This window comes from Coccinella septempunctata, chromosome 7 (genome assembly GCF_907165205.1).
Source record: "Coccinella septempunctata chromosome 7, icCocSept1.1, whole genome shotgun sequence".
NCBI classification, from domain to species: domain Eukaryota; kingdom Metazoa; phylum Arthropoda; class Insecta; order Coleoptera; family Coccinellidae; genus Coccinella; species Coccinella septempunctata.
Genome location: NC_058195.1, coordinates 24,612,931 through 24,631,956, shown reverse-complemented (window position 1 = coordinate 24,631,956; position 19,026 = coordinate 24,612,931). Strand labels below are relative to the sequence as shown.

Below are 19,026 nucleotides of genomic sequence, written 5' to 3'. Positions count from 1 at the left end.
AAAAAAGTCAAATATGTTCAGTCAGTAATATGTTCATTATTCTTATTTTAAATATCCTGAGCGTAAACCGTTTTTACAACATCGAAGAGGAAGGATGTGAAAAGGTCATGCATCTTTTAGTTTTCAAAAATATCATCACAGGGTGTTTCAAATTTTGTGTTGAAAATTGTGATCTTAAATTGGCCATAACTTCTGTTTTTCAAATTAGAACCCTATTTTTTTATAATTGTGTTGTATTCTGCGGTCAAAAATAATAATAGTTTCATCACATGATTATGCTCCTAAATTCAATAATTTCTGAGTTATTTGAGATTTTCTGGATTTATGTAGTACGTAGAGTCAAATTCTTCGAATCTGATTCATAAGGATATTTTGTGAGCATAGAAGATAAATCATCCCATTTATAATTCACAGACAGTGTCAGACAGGTCTTATTGTTAGTCATTATGAAATTTTTTGATTTCACAAAATGAATCGTTGCTATTCTAATAATGAGATTTTGGATTTATTTCTTATATTTTATTTTTTCAATTGTATACGCAATACACATTCAAATGCACTTGATGATATTGTTTATTTCAAATCCATGGTGGATGACACTAAATGTTGAGTATCCAATGAGAAGTATCCCCATTTTTTTTACAATTTCTGAAAAGATGTTTCAAACTTTCCAAATTTTGGAATGTAAGAGCCCCTAAAGAATACAAAAAAAGGGCAGTTGATGAAATTAGTATTTCGACTTATTTCGAAGCGAATGAGTATTCATCTCTTCAATAGGAAACACATTAAATAGATTCGCTACTGTATGATGTTCACTTTATAATATATTATATATTATGAGTAATATTAATTAAACTCTGGAGCGTTTTCTATATCTTTATTTCTGGACTCTCTACACTGTACAAAATCTCGTTAACACTTCTCATTACATGTTGGTCATGCGTCATCCCATCACGCATGACCTGATCAAATCAATATAGAATAGAACGTTCTTGTTCTTTATTATAACACAACCCATATATGTTACATCCTCTCTCTTTGAGATCTCTGATGAAAAAAATAAAAAAGAATTTATACAATACAAAAATAAAACAAAGTTACAAATTTTGTTTGAAAATTGGTCACAATCTAGTTAGGGAATTTACAGGGTTTTTGAATCCTATCCCTATCACGTAAGTCATATCTCTTGGTTTGAGGACTTTCCTCTTCATCACTTTTAACAATTATATGTTCTCTATTTCTTCTATATAATCTATCATTATCGTCTGATACAATATAAGATCTCGGTTCTTGACATTTACTAACAATTTTCCCCCTTTTCCAATTTTTTGATTTGAAATAAATATCATCACCAGCAACACCATCACTCAAGGATTTACTTCCAGAATCATAATAATGCTTTTGTAACAATTGTTGTTTAACAGATCTTTGTCTGTATTCGTCATTATTTATCACAACTGGTTTAAGTAGAGAACTCCTTGAGGGCAGACTATCTTTGAGGCGCCTATTCAAAAATAATTGGGCTGGAGACAAACCAATATTAGTGGGAGAATTTCTATACTTTAAAAGAAACATATTTATGTCACCTCCTTCTAAGGCACATTTTTTTAACAGAGTCTTTGCCTGTCGTCGAACAGGAAGGTTGTGTCGAGCGAGTCTCTTCAAATAATTATTCCCGAATGTCCTTCATGTAATCGAAAAATTAAAAAAAACACCACAAAGTGTAATGTTTGTAATAAAGTTTACCATCCCGGTTGTGCCAATAAAGTCAAAAAGTGCTGCGATGAAGATTTTTCATCTTCTACCGATTGCAATTCTGGAAGTACGTGTATATCTCCAAAGTCTGAGAGTATCGTTAAAAATATTTCTAATGAATCTACCCAACAGGAGCTCTTATTGAAAATAATAGCCGAGTTGGAAGCGAAAAATTCCCTACTTATAGAAAACAACTGCCTTTTGAAGTTTAAGATCTCAACGCTTGAAAATGAAATAACGAATAAAAATGCTGTAATCGAAAATCTCAACAAAAAAGTGCAATCAAACAATAAACATAACAAGGCGATTAAATCCTCACATAGACAGTCTGGAGTACAAGAGCTGCTTACTGGCACTGTAACTCACGATCCTCACGGTTCAGTATCTAGTGAAATTCCTTCTATAAACGTTACGGGCGCCGGTACTTCTAGAGCTCCTTCGAGAACAACATTGGAACTAAATAGGCAAGTGGATGGAAATAATTCAGCAGGCGATATAAATTATAAAAAGATCAGTTAGAAAACGAAATCGAACATTGGTCGTTGGAAGCTGTTCACAGGAGTCATCTGTTCAGGGAGTTGAAAAATTTAGTGTTTTTCATGTGTCAAATTTAAAACCTGACACGACAGAGGAGAATTTAATGAATTTTCTGCAGAAAAAGTTCTCTTCCGTACGTTGTGGGCGAATCACTTCTAAATACCCCGAAGCATATTCGTCGTTCAAGGTAACAATCCCAAGCTCTGAATATGGAAGAGCTTTAGATGGATCTAATTGGCCAAATATGGCAAGCATAAATCGTTTTTTTCATCCGAGAAAAATGAACCGCCCGACAGACTAAACAATCTAGGAAAATCTAAGTTGAGACTTCTACAAATGAATGCACAATGTATTTTGAACAAAATGGATATCATAGAGTTGCTTATGGCGGAAAAAAATCCGGATATCATGTGTGTTGCTGAACACTGGTGTAATTCTTTAAGTGTTAGAACAATGTCATTAGCCGGTTACCTGTTAGCAGACTATTACTGTCGGCCCTCTAGAGCTCACGGTGGATCGATGATCTATGTAAGATCCGGAGTGAGGGTGAAAAATTTGTGCGTGACGGTTTTCTCGGAAGAGTTGCACTGTGAAATATGTGGAACTATTGTTGTAACTGATGCAAATCGGGTTGGTGTCATAAGTGTATACAGGCCTTGTTCAGGTAACATCAGGGTATTTCTGAACAGATTAACATATACTCTGGAACACTGCTCACATCTAGTTGATATAATGTTTGTGTGTGGTGATATGAACATTAATTTTTTGAATACTGATTGCATGAATCGTAAGCTTTTCATGGATTTAATTGATTGTTTTGGTCTTAAGATTACTTCTACAGAGCCTACTAGAGTGTTTACTGATGTGAATGGTCACACATCGACTTCTAAGGTTGACTATATTCTGACTAACGCTGAACAGTCTGAGTGCAAGGTGGAAGTTTTTGATGCCTTTATTGGCGACCACAGGACCATTCTGTTGGACTTCACCACTGAACTCGAAACAATGCCTCAATCTGTATCAAAGTTGGTCAGAAACTTGAGTCAGTACAATATCAGTAGTTTTGTTTCGAATATTTCAAATTGTGGATTTCAGGCTCTTTATGAGACTGTTGATGCCGAGAAATGTTTTGAAGTTCTCATTCAGACGATTGTCAGCACATTCGAATCTTGCTGCCCAGTGAAAAGATTTTCTAGTAATAGTAGTCAAGTAAAGAGGTGGATTACTCCAGAAATAACCCTTGCAAAACAGGAACTCATGAATCTCCACTGGTTACACATGAATCTGAAATGTCAAAATAGCCATAAGTTGTATAAAACTGCTAAAATGTCCTACAATTCAATGATAAAAACTGCAAAACTCAGATATCATAGTGAGCAAATCAATACATCAGACAACAAGAACAAAACAGTGTGGTCCATAGTGAATGCTCTGACTGGTCGAGCTAAGGTGAGAAATGTATCTATTCAACTTGTTGTTGATGGTTTTCTGCATACCAAAGACAGCGAATTAGCGGAGATTTTTGCTGATTACTTTTCTTCAATCACCGAAGCTAGTCTAAGCTGCTACTATGGTAATTCCTCATCTCTATCTTGCACCACCTCAAGTATAGAAAGCTCGACTTTTTTCTTTCACCCAGTGTTAGATTGTGAGGTAGCTGACATCATAAGATCCTTGAAAAATAATAAGTGTGCAGGATCTGATTCAATTTCCGCTAGAATTTTGAAATTAATAAGTACAAACATATGCCACCATCTTGCACATTGTATCAATATTTCTATTAGTTCAGGCGTTTTTCCTCCCCTCCTCAAGAGATCTCTAGTTATACCTATATATAAAAAAAATGATATTCAAAATATTGCAAATTATAGACCAATTTCAATTTTGAGTGTATTTACTAAAGTGTTTGAAAGGATTGTGTTTAATAGGATGATGGATTTCCTCGACAAGTATGATATACTTGATACTGCCCAGCATGGGTTTAGACCTGGTCGCTCAACACAAACGGCCGCTGTTACTTTTGTTAATTTTGTATACGAATGTCTCGATAATGGTTTGTGTGTTGCGGGTATGTTTTTTGATCTGTCTAGGGCATTCGACAGTTTGTCCTTTCAGTTCATACTTGACAAATGCTACAATCTGGGGTTTCGGGGCGTATTTTTGGAATGGCTTCGCAGCTATCTGGAAGGTAGAGTCATGTGTGTAAAAGTTCAAGATTCTGTATCAACCGAGCATGAATCAAATCTGAGTGTACCATAAGGATCCGTTCTTGGACCCCTTCTATTTCTGATTTTCATTAACGATCTTCCTGTTTACTTACGTAGGATGCTCGTTAGTTTGTTAACCGTTCGAAATCTGACGAATATTATGAAAGGTTTTTTATTGGGTTTATTCGCTGATGATGCCTCTGTAGCGGTTGCGGCTCCATCGTTGGATGAGCTACGAACTTTATGTGAGACACTATTGGGGTGCTTTGTGGAATGGTGTCACAAAAACAACTTAATTATCAATGTTGAAAAAACCGAGTGTGTACATTTTTCAATTAGGCAGGATGATCGTGAATTCGTCATTCGTTACCTAGATATTGCCGTCCGCTCTAAGGAAAGTACCAAGTTTCTTGGCATCAGTCTGGATAGTGGTTTGAGGTGGTGTACACATGTCGACATGTTGTGCAGGAAATTGAACAGCTCATATTATGCCATAAATAGGATAAGAAAATCTGTTCCCTTAGATTCCCTAATTAACATCTATTACAGCTTGGTTTTTAGTCATTTGAACTATAATATTCTACTCTGGGGAAACTCTTCGGATGCTGGTAGAGCTTTTATTTTGCAAAAACGAATTTTACTCATGATATTTGGTATACCTCCGCGTTCCACATGTAGACCTGTTTTTGTAGAAAATAGCATTCTTACATTGTCCTCTATTTACATATTGAGATGTCTTATATATGTGAAAGAGAATGAAGGGGGCGTGGCAAAGCTGTCTAGTTTTCATAACTACAACACAAGAAGTGAGAAAACTTTAAACATCCCCAAACAGAAAACAACCAAGTTTGAGAAGTCTCCTATGTATCAGTGTATCAAACTGTACAACCATTTGCCGCGTGTCATTCAGTCTCTGAAGCTGTTAAAACATTATTGTTAAAAAAATGTTATTACTCAGTAGATAATTATCTATGCGATGTATTGACAAATTGTTGATTTTTATTGTCTATTTTCTCATTTTGTTTGACCTGTCCCATACAAGTATGAACTTGTCAGAGGGGATCAATAAATTATTATTATTATTATGACTTTAGCCTTGCGGCTTTCACACTCCTCTCCAGAGGAAAATTCACTTATCCCAGATATCTCAGATATCAAAAGGATTAAGCTCTGTTGGAGCCCTTTCCAGGTTTTCGGGCTCGAGGTGGTGGTCGGGTCCGGGTCGCTCCTCGCCTCCCTGCTGTAGGTTGGATTCCTGCTCCACCCGTACTTCCTGTCGACGCAGACGGTGTTCCTCTGCATTCCCCATGTACTTGCGTACAGTTCTCGCCGTTCCGAGCAGTACCGCCTTCTGCATGACTCTATAAATATTTTCGTCCAGCTGAAGTTTCCTCAAGTTCTCCAGTAGTTTCTTCGGTATCAGGCCTGTAGATGAAATTACAATAGGGATGGTCTTGATATCTTTCAGCTTCCACTGTCTTCTGGTTTGTTCCTCGAGATCTCTGATTTTGAAATTTTTTCAGTGTGCCTATCTAGAAGATTCATTTATTTGTTTATTTATTTATTTGAGAAAGATACAGAGTTGAGGCAAAGCCTATAAAACTCAAAATAAAAACATATACGTTCTACATAGAATCAAGAATACATTGTGTGTACATGAGAATGAAAAAGTGTGAATCAAAAATAGAGAAAAAAAAAATAAAATAAAAAAATCCATTATCACGAGTGTCACCGACGTACGCGACGGCACAAATTGTCATAGTTGTTTCTGAACGCATTGACAGACTCTGAGTTCACAACAGCCGACGGCAAACTATTCCACGCACTGAAAACCCGGTTGGAGATGAAATTTTGCCTCTGCGACGATCTAAAATTTTCCTTAGTCAGTTTATATGCATGACCACGTAGACGACCATCGGAGTTCAAAGTGAAAAGACTGCTTAGGTCAGCTCCAAAGAGATTGTGAAGAGCACGGTACGTTGTGATTAGGTCTCCTCAAATCCTCCTGTCAGCAAACGACGGTAAATTCATGAGAGATAGCCTCTCTTCATAACTTGGTCGCAAAATCCCATATGGCAGACGCGTCGCTAGACGCTGGATACCCTCCAACAAAGCCAAATCCCTGTTCAGTACCGGACACCATACAGGGCCAGCAAATTCCAAGATGGGGCGGACATAAGTCTTGAACAGGACAGCACATGTTGAGGGGTCGCATCCGTTGAAGGCCTTCTGTATCATGAACAGAGATCTTTTAGCCTTATTCACAATGGAAATTATATGATCGGACCAGCTGAGATTCTCGGTAATAATCACACCGAGATCAGAATGACTGCTACAGGTGTTGATGGGTACATCGTTCAGATAGTACTGGAGACGGGGATTGAGGGAACCTAGGTGTAAGACAGCACATTTCTCCTGGTTGAGGGCCACTCTCGGCACCAATGGGTCAGCGCCTCCAGGTCCTCCTGAAGTTCCACAGCGGTTGCAATAGGGTTTCCGAACAATTTCGTGTCGTCAGCAAATTGGGAGCACTTTGATTTGAGGATCTTAGGCAAATCAGATATAAACAGAAGAAATAGAAGAGGCCCTAATACGGACCCTTGCGGAACGCCGCTTAAAACTGGCCTCGGAGAAGACAAAGATTTGCCAACCCGAACTTGGAAAACTCTGTCAGTGGGAAATGCCTCGATCCAACGGAGTAGACGGCCACGAATTCCCAAATGCTTTATCTTGTGAAGGAGGAGCTTATGAGGTACGCGGTCAAATGCTCGTGAGAAATCTAGATAGATAACGTCAACTGGATGGGACTTATCTAGGGACTTAGACCAGGAATTGATGCAGTCGAGAAGGTTGGTAATGACTGAACGACCTGGCAGGAAACCATGTTGACTGTCCGGTATAAGGCAGTTTTCAACGGCGAATTGGAGGACTTTCTCATGAATGATCTTCTCACACACCTTGGATATGATCGGAACCAAACTGATGGGGCGATAATTGGCAGCATTACTCTTGTCTCCTTTTTTGAATATGGGCGTCACCAGTGCACTTCGCCAAGTTGAAGGCAAGCGAGAAGTCTCAAACGATCGTGTGAACACTAGGGAGAGAGGGTATGAAAGAGATTCAGCACATTCCTTCAAAAGTTTGGCAGAGAAACCATCAGGACCCGGCGAAGAGTTGACATCTAGGGCAGAGAGGTGTGCTTCAACGACAGAGGGAGTAAAGCTTATTTCTGTGATCTCCGAAGAATTGTATGGACCAATGGGTTTAGGTAGACTGGTAGATCCCCTGGTGAAGGAAGAGGCAAAACAATCCGCCAGTACATTAGCGGATTCTTCGGGGCCGGAGGACGGTTGACTGGTGGAGTTTGTAACTAGTGGGATGTCAACTTTAGAATTGAGGGTGGATCGAACATATTTGAAGAACTTTTTTCTGTTCTTAGAATGAATCAACTTGGATTCATAGAGCTTTTTAGCATTTCTCATAAAAGAAGAAAGAAAATTAGGGAATCTCCGATGTTCGCTGTAGTCCTCCACGCGTTTTCGGCGCTGGAAACGCCGCCATATTGACTTCTTATGGTGTATTAACTGCAGAATGTGTCGATCAATCCAAGGTTTGGATGGAACTTGAATAATTTCCTGTTCATGAGAGCATTCATCTATCAAATTCTGGAGGATTGATGAGAACGAGGTCCAGCCCTCTTCAACATCGCATGTGGGCGTTATATGTGTGCTCCAGTTGACCTCACCAAGTTTACGATTGAGGAGTTGATAGTCAGTAATCTTCACAGTTTTACTTAATCTTCTAGTTGTTGGAAAATGCAGTTGAAGAGAAGCCATCAGGATGATGTGATCTGATCTTCCCAATGGTGGACATTGTTCGATTTTGGAAACAAGATTGGCATCGTTTGTCAAAATTAGATCTAAAAGAGAAGGATTTTGCGTACCACGAAAGCGAGTTGGGAAATCGATCAACTGAAACAAATTGTTTTCATGGATGGAGTGAATGTAAGGATTGGATGGCGAATTGCGCGTTATCGATGCAATAGGCCATTGAACATCGGGCATATTGAAGTCACCAGCTATAACTAGGTTGCGCTTAGAGTTGGAAAGTTCACCTAGGTGAACTGCCATTGCTTCATCAGATTGACAGGGACGTGGTCTATAAATACAACCGATGGTGAAAACGCAAGATCTGCCCTTCGAAAGGTCAATAAATAGATTGTCAATTCCTGGTGAATCGAGACCCGATATCGTAAGAGTAAAAGAGTCGGCAACCTCTCTTGAAACGTAAGCACACACACCACCGTAGCCCACGGTAGACGTGCTATCATGCCTAAAAACATCGTAACCAGGTATCGCAACAAGTGTGTCCGGAATACCAGGATGTAGCCAGGTTTCCGAGATCAGGATGAAGGTGGGATGATTAATGCTGACAAAAGCCAGCAGCTCATGAAACTTGGACAACAAAGATTGAGCGTTGGTATAAGAAATTGTCCACTCGTGAAGGTTTTCCAGTTTTTCGAACTCGCACTACTAGATATTTTGGTAATTGTGGGTTTACCAGAGACGTACTTAATGTCTATGTTAGACTTTCCCTCTTTAATTCTGCGTTTCAGTTCGATACGCAGATCATCAAGCTCCCTGATCTGCATTGGTGACTTGTCATCAGTGATGTTGAATTTTTGCCACTCGGGCACACCCGCCACAGCTCTCCTATTCTTGAGTATCTTTGATACAACGAGCGGATTGTTGAAAGACACTTTAATGATTCTCGGTCGATTATTAACAGATTTACCAATTCTAGACATAGAGATGCGTTGGGAATTAGCGTTAGGACTCAAATAATCAAGAACCTGGGAAACAATATTTTCGTCCCCATCAGCGCTTGCCTCAGGAATGCCACGAACCAAGATGTTGTGTGATCTACGCAGACGTTCGAGCATTTCTGCAGGATAAACAGCTGGGGCAACTGGACCCTCAGCAAATGAGGCAGACTTGGAAGATGTTATCTCGGATATTTTGGAACAAGCGGAATCTACAGCAAGCTTGAGGTCTCTGTGTATTTCGGTTAAGTGACTTATCTCCGAAGTGCAGGTTTCGATTTCAGAGTCATGTTTGTTGATTGATTGAGCATGTCTATCGAGAATGCCCTCATGACGCTCAATGTCCGACGAGTGTCTCTCTAAAATGGTCTTGCACTCCGACAGGTTGGTTTGAAGAACCAATTGAGTAGCCTTGATTGAGGATATATCATTTGCTATCTCACTTAGTTTCGCCATAAGTAAGGCGAACTGGTCGTCGCCGGGTGAAAATGACGTCTGCGATCCGACCCTTGGGGTTGATGTACCAGAGAAAACCGATCCACTACGAAGCGAGCGGCCCTCCCTCCGGCAATAGTTACAAAGCCAACCATCACCCACCGAATTTATCTCGCTGGGTTGTAAGTTGAGGCAACTAATATGGAAAGCGCTCTTACATTTGAAACAACTAGCAGACTTAGAAGAAGTTGTCTGTTTAGAGCAAACGTGACACTTACTCATCTTAACCCCTATTTATAATTTAAAACGAAACAAAGGAAGTGGATGGGGATAATCACAAATTTCAGTCTCCTGGGCCGATAAGAGAGACTTATAACAGATTAGGAAGGCCACGGAAAGGGGAAGGTAAACAAAATGTTGTAGGATCAGGTAGTTTTATGGATTGAAAGAATTAAATATCTGATCTCCTTTTTTTTTTTTTTTGGTGTAGCAGGGGGAAAATCTGCAAGACAGACGAACCATCCTCATCTCCTGAGGGGGAACAGTGTGGGGTTTCTCACTCTCCTGAGCTCGAGACCCACTAAAAACCCTACTGCTTCTTGAATTTTGGTTCCGGGCATTTGCCTATAAACCGTTCATCTCTTGGTCGGTTTTCTTCTCGCACACTATCGTGCTGGGATTTATGTGTTTATCCTCTATTGGATTAACACTTTATTGAATTTTTCAATAAGTTGTTATTTTAATCTCTTTTTAATTGATCTCTTGGTCTCCTTCGGTAAATTCGCATTCTCCTTTTGTCTTCCTCTGGGTCGTAGTCCACTAGTCTCCTGAGTTCTTGATTCGGATGGTTTTTCGCTGTTTCGAATAATTTCTCTGCTTTTCTGTTCATGAATTCCGTTATGGTTTCCCATTTCAGGTCCTTATAAATCTGTCTATTCCTGACAAACCAAGGTGCATCTATTGCACATCGTAGCAGCTTGTTTTCAGTGGCCTGAATTCTTTTGATATGGCTCTTTGCCGCGAAACCCCAGGCAACTGATCCATAAGTCAGTTGAGGCCTAGCAACGGCTTTGATTATCTTCAATTTTGTCTCTTTCGACATGTGGCTTCTTCTTCCTATCAGAGGATACAGTCTATTCATCGCTGCTTTCGTTTTGTCGATTGCTTGTTTGATATGACTTTTCCAAGTAAGTCCTTTGTCAAGTGTTATTCCTAAATATTTGGCTTCATTTTTCCAGTCGATTTCTTCGCCGTCAACATCCAGTTTCGTTGTGGGTCGCAGTCTTCTCTTCTGTAGTAATATTGCTTGGCTCTTTTGTCCATTGAGCTTGATTTTCCACTTTATGCACCAGTCATTTGTTTCGTCAATCGACTCTTGTAGAACTCGTTCTATTATTTCAGGATTTCGGTGTCGAGTTGCTATGCCTGTGTCGTCAGCATATAACGTTAGCATGGTTCTTGGATTTTTCGGAATATCGTGGATGTATATGTTGTACAGAAGTGGCCCAAGTACTGATCCTTGGGGTACTCCAGCCTCTATATCTCTTGTTGAGGAGCATTCTCCTCCCACTTTCACGTAAAATCTTCTATTTTTGAGATAATTCCGTATCAACTTGCATATTTTGATCGAATATCCAGCACATCTCATCTTATATATTAATCCTTCATGCCATACTCTGTCGAATGCTCTGGCGACGTCTAGTAAAACAAGACCTGTAGCTTGTTTATTTTGGAATCCCTCTGTTATGTACTCTGTGAGCCTTAATAATTGTTGTTCTGTTGAATGCTCTCTTCTGAATCCGAACTGTTCTGGTGGAATTAGTTTCAGATTTTCGGTTTCCTCATTTAGCCTTGTGGCGATAATTCTTTCTACTACTTTTCCTAAAGCCGACAGTAGACTTATCGGTCTGTAGTTTTGTGGAAACTTCTTCTCTTTGAATGGTTTATTGAATACTATGACTTCTGCTGTTTTCCATTTTTCTGGGTAGTGTTCTGTCCTCAAAATTCCATTCGCGATATTAGTTAGAGCGGCTATACCTTTTCTAGGTAATTTCTTTAACATAACATTCGTTATTTTATCGCTTCCGGGAGCTTTCCTCTTCTTCAAACTTCTAATTATTTCCCTGATTTCATTTGGCGATGTTGGCTTGTCTATTTCAGCAGTCGCTGGTAATTCATCCATTTCTTCATCATTTTCTTCAACCAGTTCTTCCAAATCTTCATTATCGTCGTCTATCCTGTAATTTATTCTCGATTCTCGTTCGATCGAGTCCGCCAATGCATCTGCCTTATCAGTATTGGTATAAGCCATTCTCCTTTCTCCGTGTAGGGGTGGAATTTTAGTCTTTTCTCCTCGTAGGCTTTTTTGCATTCTCCATGCAGAATGATCGATTGTATTCAGTTCTTGAACCCTTTTGTTCCATCTGCTTGTTCTTAGATCTTTCAGGGCATTTTTCAGAACTTGGCTATGTCGGTTGAGGTTCCTTCTATTTAGATCATTTTTGTTCATCCTATATATTCTTCTGAGTCTTCGATTTTCTTGTATAAGATCTTTTACTTCTTTAGGCGTATCGCCATGCGGATGACTTGGAGCTGGTCTCTTCACTCTTCTCGTGCTTTTTTCGTAAGCTTTCAATATAATCTCTTCCAGTTTATCAACCGCACATTCCAGATCGTCTGGAGTGTTTATTGTTGGAATTTCTGTTATTTCCGATTGTATTAAATGGCTGTATTTAGTCCAATTGGTATATTCTCTCATTTCCAGCAGTTTTTCTCTTGGTTCTTCTCCAATTGTCAATTCCAGGGGATTGTGGTTTGAGGTTCCATCTTCCAAAGTTTCAATCGAGAATTCTTGAGTTATATTTTTCAATATCGCGATATCTATTACATCTGGTATTCCTCTTCCAAAAGCAAGATATGTCGGTAGCTCTGGTCCAATAACTATGGCATTTTGTTTTTCGGCGAAATCCTTGAGTTTTTTGCCATTTCTATTCTCTGTTATGCTATTCCATAATGGGGATTTACAGTTGAAATCTCCGATGGAGATTTTCGGGTTTGATCCTTCCAACATGTTGTTTATCTCTTCTTCCAATAGATTGTTTTGTGGTGGCTTATACGACGAGGTTATTTCGACTCTTTGCCGATTTAATTCGGCAACAATCGTCACTTTTTCTGTTTTTCCTTGTGTTTCGTCGGATCTACTTTTAAAGTAGTGTTTCAGATCTGTTCTCACCAATATTGCTACTCCTCCTCCGGTGTTTGTAATTCTGTCACATCTATATGTTTCATAATTCATGAAATTCAGTCTTCTGTTCCGGTTTATTCTTGTTTTCTGTAGGGCTATATTATCAGGTTGTCTTTCTGATATTATTTGTTCTATCTCGGCTTTCCGAGTGTTGATCCCGTTTATGTTCCACGAGATTATCTTGAGGGATTTCTTCCTAATATCCGTAAGGTCCATTAATTCAGTTTACTGAATAATGCTTGGAGTTTTTTCTCCATTTCCCTCTCAATTTTCAACATTATCTTGTTGAAAATTTTTTCCGTGAAGATATCTTAATCATCGGCGGATTCAGATATCTTTTTTTTCTCCTGTTGACTGTTCACAGCTTGTTTCATTGTAAGCTTTTTCTGTCCTTCTTTTTTCTGGACGGGTTTTGGAGTCTCCCTCTTCTTTTCCTGCTCTGTAGGTTGGATCTTCGCTACTTCCTGAATTTTTTGTTCAGAAGTTGTTGTTTTTGTTACCTTCTTTTTCTGTTCAACTGATTTTCGGGAATTTTTCTTTCTGGTCACCAACTTGAACTCGCTACATCCTTTGTAGCTAGCTGGATGGCCCTCTTCTCCACATAAGACGCATGTGGCATTTCTCTCTTCACTTTTTCTGGTGAGTGTGCAGTCATTGCTGCTGTGGCTTCCTGAGCACTTCACGCATCTCCACGGGAAGGAGCATTTGTTTTATGCATGCCCGTACCTTTGGCACGTAAAGCACTGGCTTGGACTTTCAGGCCTCTTTTTATGCTCAACCACAATACAGAGGTTGTAGAGTCGCTTCACTTCGAATATTTCCTTTTTCTGGGTTTTAACCAGGTAGAGAGGTATTTGTTTCTTTGTCTTGTTCGATGTCATTCTGGACACCTCAGCGTCTGTTATTCCCTGGAATATCAGGTCGTCCTTAATCAACGCAAGATCAGCGTCGATTGGTAAATGCCTAATAACGGCATATATCTTCTTCTCCTCCTCCATTTGGTAGGTAAAAAATTCTTTACCATGCTGCTCGAAGAATGTAGTGATTTTTCTAAAATCATCTACGGTTGACGCGATGATTTTTATACCGTCTTTAACTGTAGTTGCACGGTTGTAATTTATCCTTTTTGTGTAGAGAGCTCTAGATATCTCTACCCAATCTGAGGTGCCCATCATCGTGATGGGTGGAATTTTATCTCTTTTAGGCACTTCCGTTGCCTTCTTGACATTCTCCTCATCAGAAGAGGAGCTTTCTTTTCGCGCGCGTTTAGTTGGGGGCGCGTTTGGGGCCTTCGCGACCTGCGTTGAATCATTTTTCCTTGTTTCGGGTTGTGAAACAATTCCATTAAGGGAATTATTTTTGGAACCCGCTACCGGCTTTGTGATTGCGGCGTAAGTGGGAGATTTCGTCATATTATTGCGGGTCATTTCCTCCCTCAAGAGGCGCATCTCACCGACCAACTGTGACACAGTTTCAGTCAGTTTGACTATTTGAGCTTTCAACTGCCCATTTTCTTCTCTGAGCTTTACAAGCTCCTCGTGTTCGCCTTCGCTGAACTCTTCAGCATCGGTCGCTTCCATGTAGGAGCCCTCATTATCTGAGGTTTCCGACATGGTTTTATAATCAAAAATCTCAAAATATCAAATAATTTGAAAATAATAAAATATTCAGAAATCTTCACTAAAATAGTCTAATATAAAACTATGGTATAAAGCCGAATGTTTTATACGCTATGATAAAAATCAGAAAAGAGATACGAAAAATAAGCTCACCTGATGTTTTCTGCAGTACCAACGAGAAAATAAAAAAAATTCTCTGGACACTTAGGATGAACACCAACTTTGAAAATTTTAACGAATTTAAATTCCGATAACAAATATAGAACCTACACAACTTCACAGACGGAATCAAATATTCCGTAGCTTGGTTAGTGGGCACTTTCACCTCCGCTTTCTCTTTTACGGCACTGTGACACTTCGACTTTCTCGTCCGCTTTCTCTTTTATAGCACTAGGAGCACTGTAGCACGTCTTCTCCTGTCAAGCGAATGACTCGGAATGTCGGTTATATCATGTACTGAGTACTGAGGAAGGAAAACGCCGAGAGACTCGAAAGCGGTGGGAGAACCAGCGAACAAGGGGTAAGGGTGGGGAATTCGACGCAATCGCCGCGCGTACCAACGTAAACAGAGCAAGAATCACAGGAAGAAGAAAAAAGAAAACAATAAGGAAAACACCGAAACAAGGGAGTTTTGACGGGAAAAAATGCTACGGTTTTCCTACCTTGGACAGGCCAACCCATTCACTGCAAATCTGACAGAAAATAATCGGTTATTCACACAGAAAAAGTCGATTCTTACGAGCTACTCGTACACACGTATCAACAGAAGCAGAACGTTCAGAAATACGATCACGAAGATTGTTATTATTTGGAATCGCCACATCGATGAATAGTGCTGTGTCCTCATCCTTATTGAGCAATATGAGGTCTGGTCTATTGTGGTCTGTGAGACAGTGCGATCCCAGTAGAGCTTGTGATGTTTGTTTTCCAGCACAGCATTTGGATGGTAATTGTAATAAGGAACCTTTTTCGAACTTAGAAGTTGGTGTTTTAGTGCCAATTCTTGGTGAAGAATCTTGGCAACAGCATCATGTCTATTTTTGTACTCCGTGCCCGCGAACTTCTGACATCCCCCGGTGATGTGCTGGATAGTTTCATGTGTCGCATGAAATTATTATTATTATTATTTACAGCCTTTTCGGCCATGCCGTTACTCCTAGGAAAATTCGGACTGGAGTGAATTAATTTTATGTTGTGTTCCTCAGTGAAAGTTTTGAACATAAACGAATTAAATGGATTATTATCAGATATGATAGTATCAGGAAAACCAAACATGGAAAAAAGTTCCATTAGATACTTTATGACATCATTAATAGCTTTATTTTTTATTTGACGAAAATCAATCCATTTTGAGTAGTAGTCCACTACAACTAGAAATAAGTTACCTTTGAATTCAAAAATATCCATCCCCAATTTTTCCCATGGTTTACTAGGTAGGTCATGGTGAAGCAGGGGCTGCTTAGTTTGATTTCTACTGACTTGATTACAAATATCGCATCTACCAATAAACTTACAAATATCTTTAGACATTCCAGGCCAAAAAAGACACACACGAGCCCGAGATTTGCATTTGTTAATGCCTAAATGTCCCTCATGAATTTTTATCAACATTTCTGACTGTTTGGATTTTGGAATTATGAGTCTATCACCATAAAATATCAAGCCATCACATTCAGTTAAATAAATAATCTCTTATATTGTGATAAGGTTCTATATATTCAGGAATTGATCTGAAATTTCTCCAACCTTTTCTAAGAAATACTTTTAACTCATGTAATGTTTTGTCAGCATCAGTAGCAGTTTTCAGCTCTTTCATTTTAGAATCAGAAATTGGCATATACTTAGTTAAACTATGAACAAAAATTATCTCAGATTCACTAAAGTCTTGAACATTAATACTAGCACGAGACAAGGCATCAGCTATGTACATTTCTCGCCCAGGCAAGTATTTAACTACTAATTCATACCGCATCAACCTATATAACAATCTTTGTAGTCTTGATATCCTTCTTGAAAATGTTTACAAGACGCTTCTGATCAGTATGTACTGTTACTTTCCTACCATACACATAATAATCAAACTTCTCAACACCGAATACAATAGAAGCTAATTCTCTTTCAATGTTAGCGTATCTTTTTCTGCATCTGATAGAGTACGAGAAGCAAATGCTATAGGTTTGCCATCTTGCATAAGACAGCAACCAAAACCCTCTAAAGATGCATCACATTGCAAAACAATAGGTTTACTATTATTAAAATGATTCAAAATTGGAGCTTGAACGAGAAGATTCTTAATTTTATTAATAGTTTCTGTATGGATGGGTAGCCAATCAAAAATTATGTTATCACGAGTCAATTTTCTGAGCGGAGCAGTTGAAGCTGATAAATTTGGGAAAAACTTGCTTAAATATTTAACAATACCGAGGAATCTTAATAATTCCTTTCTATTTTTAGGAAGCTTCATATCAATAATAGCTTCAGTTCTCGCAGGATCTATCGCAATACCTTCTTCAGAAACAATGAAACCTAGAATTTTAATTTCCGATTTCTTAAACTGAAATTTTTCTAAATTGAATGATATACCATTCTTCTTAGCAACTTTCAGGACTAACTTTAATTTATTGTCATGCTCCTCTTCAGTTCTACCAGAAATAATCAAATCATCAATGTAAATTCCATCATCACTCAAAATTTCGCCAAATATTTCTGAATTCTTTCTTTGAAAGATTTCTGCCGACGTATTTATTCCAAACGGAAGCCGAAGGAATCTGTATCTACCAAAAGGTGTCGAAAAGGTGCACAATTTAGAAGATTCTTCATCCAAAGGAATTTGATAGAAAGAATCCCTCAGATCTAAAAGCGAAAAATATTTTTTTCCAGATAAATTTGTCAGGATTTCATCAGGAGAGGGAATTTGATAATGTTCCCTCTTAATATTATTATTCAAATCTCTAGGATCTAGACAAATTCGCAACCTCTTATCTTTTTTTTCTGTAATGACAATGTTATTGACCCAATCTGTAGGTTCTGTTTCTTTACAAATGACACCATTTTCCTCCATTTTAATTAAAGTTTTCTTGAGCTTAGCTAACAGTTTCTTTGGAATTCTTCGAGCACAGTGAACAACAGGAATTACATTTTCCTTAAGCTTTAAGTGGCATGGTTTACCAGGAAATTTACCTAAATTATTGAAAACATCTATATAAGAGTTGACTACTTCAGTTTTATCCTTGAATTTCAACTTTTCAATCGAATGAACATATTTGATCAAATTGAAATCTAAACAGCTTTGTAATCCTAATATTGGTTTGTCCGCATCATCCACCACATAAAACAGTATTTTATGATATTTATCTCTTATAAGACAGTCTAACCTCACAGATCCTCTTACCTTGACCATTTTTCTGCCAAAGGCCATCAGTGTTACCCTTGCACTCGATAATTCTTCTACTGAACCTAAGTGGAAGTAAACCTTAGTTGGGATGATGTTGCATTCAGCACCAGAATCTAATTTAAACAAAACATCATTATTATTTATCTTAACATTTTCAAACAATGCATTCTTACTTTAACCAGAATTTAACTGATTACTTTCCAAGCTATCAATAGAGAAATCATCATTAACATCATCTTCATGCAATGATGTAGTCTCAACTTCGAATTTATTCTTCACATTTTTATGAGTTCTTTTTGAAAAGCAACAAGATGCAAAGTGATTTGGTTTTTTACAATATGCACAGATTTTTCCAAATGCTGGACATTTGAACTTAGAGTGCTTTAAACCACATTTGTTACAAATTTTTAGGTTATTACTGTTTACGTTAGAAAATTCACTTATCTTATTTCTCGGTTTCCTATTTATCGTGTCTACCTCCGGAGTCTTCTCTTCCTTGATCATCGCCTCTGCCTGTTTCCGGCTAACTTCTGTGACGTTGCAAATTTCCTCAGTTTTCTTTAATGAAAGGTTTTCATACTGGAGCAACTTCTCACGTAGGTTGTTTTCCTTTATTCCCAAGATTATCTTGTCCCTAATCATTTCATCTTCGTCCTGGTATTCACAAACTTTGACTAAAGTTTTGATTTCGGTAATATAGTTCGAAATACTTTGGCCTTCTTTTTGATTGCAGGAGAGAAATTTGTATCGATCGAAAATAATATTCTTCTTCGGATCGCAGTATTTCTGGAATGCCGCCTTAACGTCTTTTAAGGTCGATGATTCCAATTTCAGATTCAAAGTGTTAAATATTTCAACGCCTTGCTCACCAATCAGATTTAGAAAGATAGCCACTTTCTTTTGTTCCTTTATATCGGTGGTATCTACAGCAGCCAGCATATAGATATCAAATTTTTGTTCCCATATAGACCAGTTATGGCACGTGTTCCCGTTGAAGTCCATCGTGGGAGGAA

The 19,026-nt window shown here is 38.5% G+C and overlaps 2 protein-coding genes across 2 annotated transcripts in view; one reads left to right on the top strand and one right to left on the bottom strand.

Moving 5' to 3' along the window:
• LOC123316425 (dynein axonemal heavy chain 3) overlaps window positions 1-19,026 on the top strand; it is a 2,043,583-nt gene that overhangs the window by 460,804 nt on the left and 1,563,753 nt on the right. The window lies entirely within an intron of this gene.
• On the bottom strand, window positions 983-16,556 carry LOC123316428 (uncharacterized protein K02A2.6-like). The gene is made up of 2 exons (XM_044902501.1): window positions 15,742-16,556; window positions 983-1,623 (listed from the first exon to the last, which is right to left on the bottom strand). The coding sequence occupies exons 1-2, from the start codon at window positions 16,228-16,230 to the stop codon at window positions 1,129-1,131; spliced, it is 984 nt and encodes a 327-aa protein (XP_044758436.1). The 5' UTR covers window positions 16,231-16,556; the 3' UTR covers window positions 983-1,128.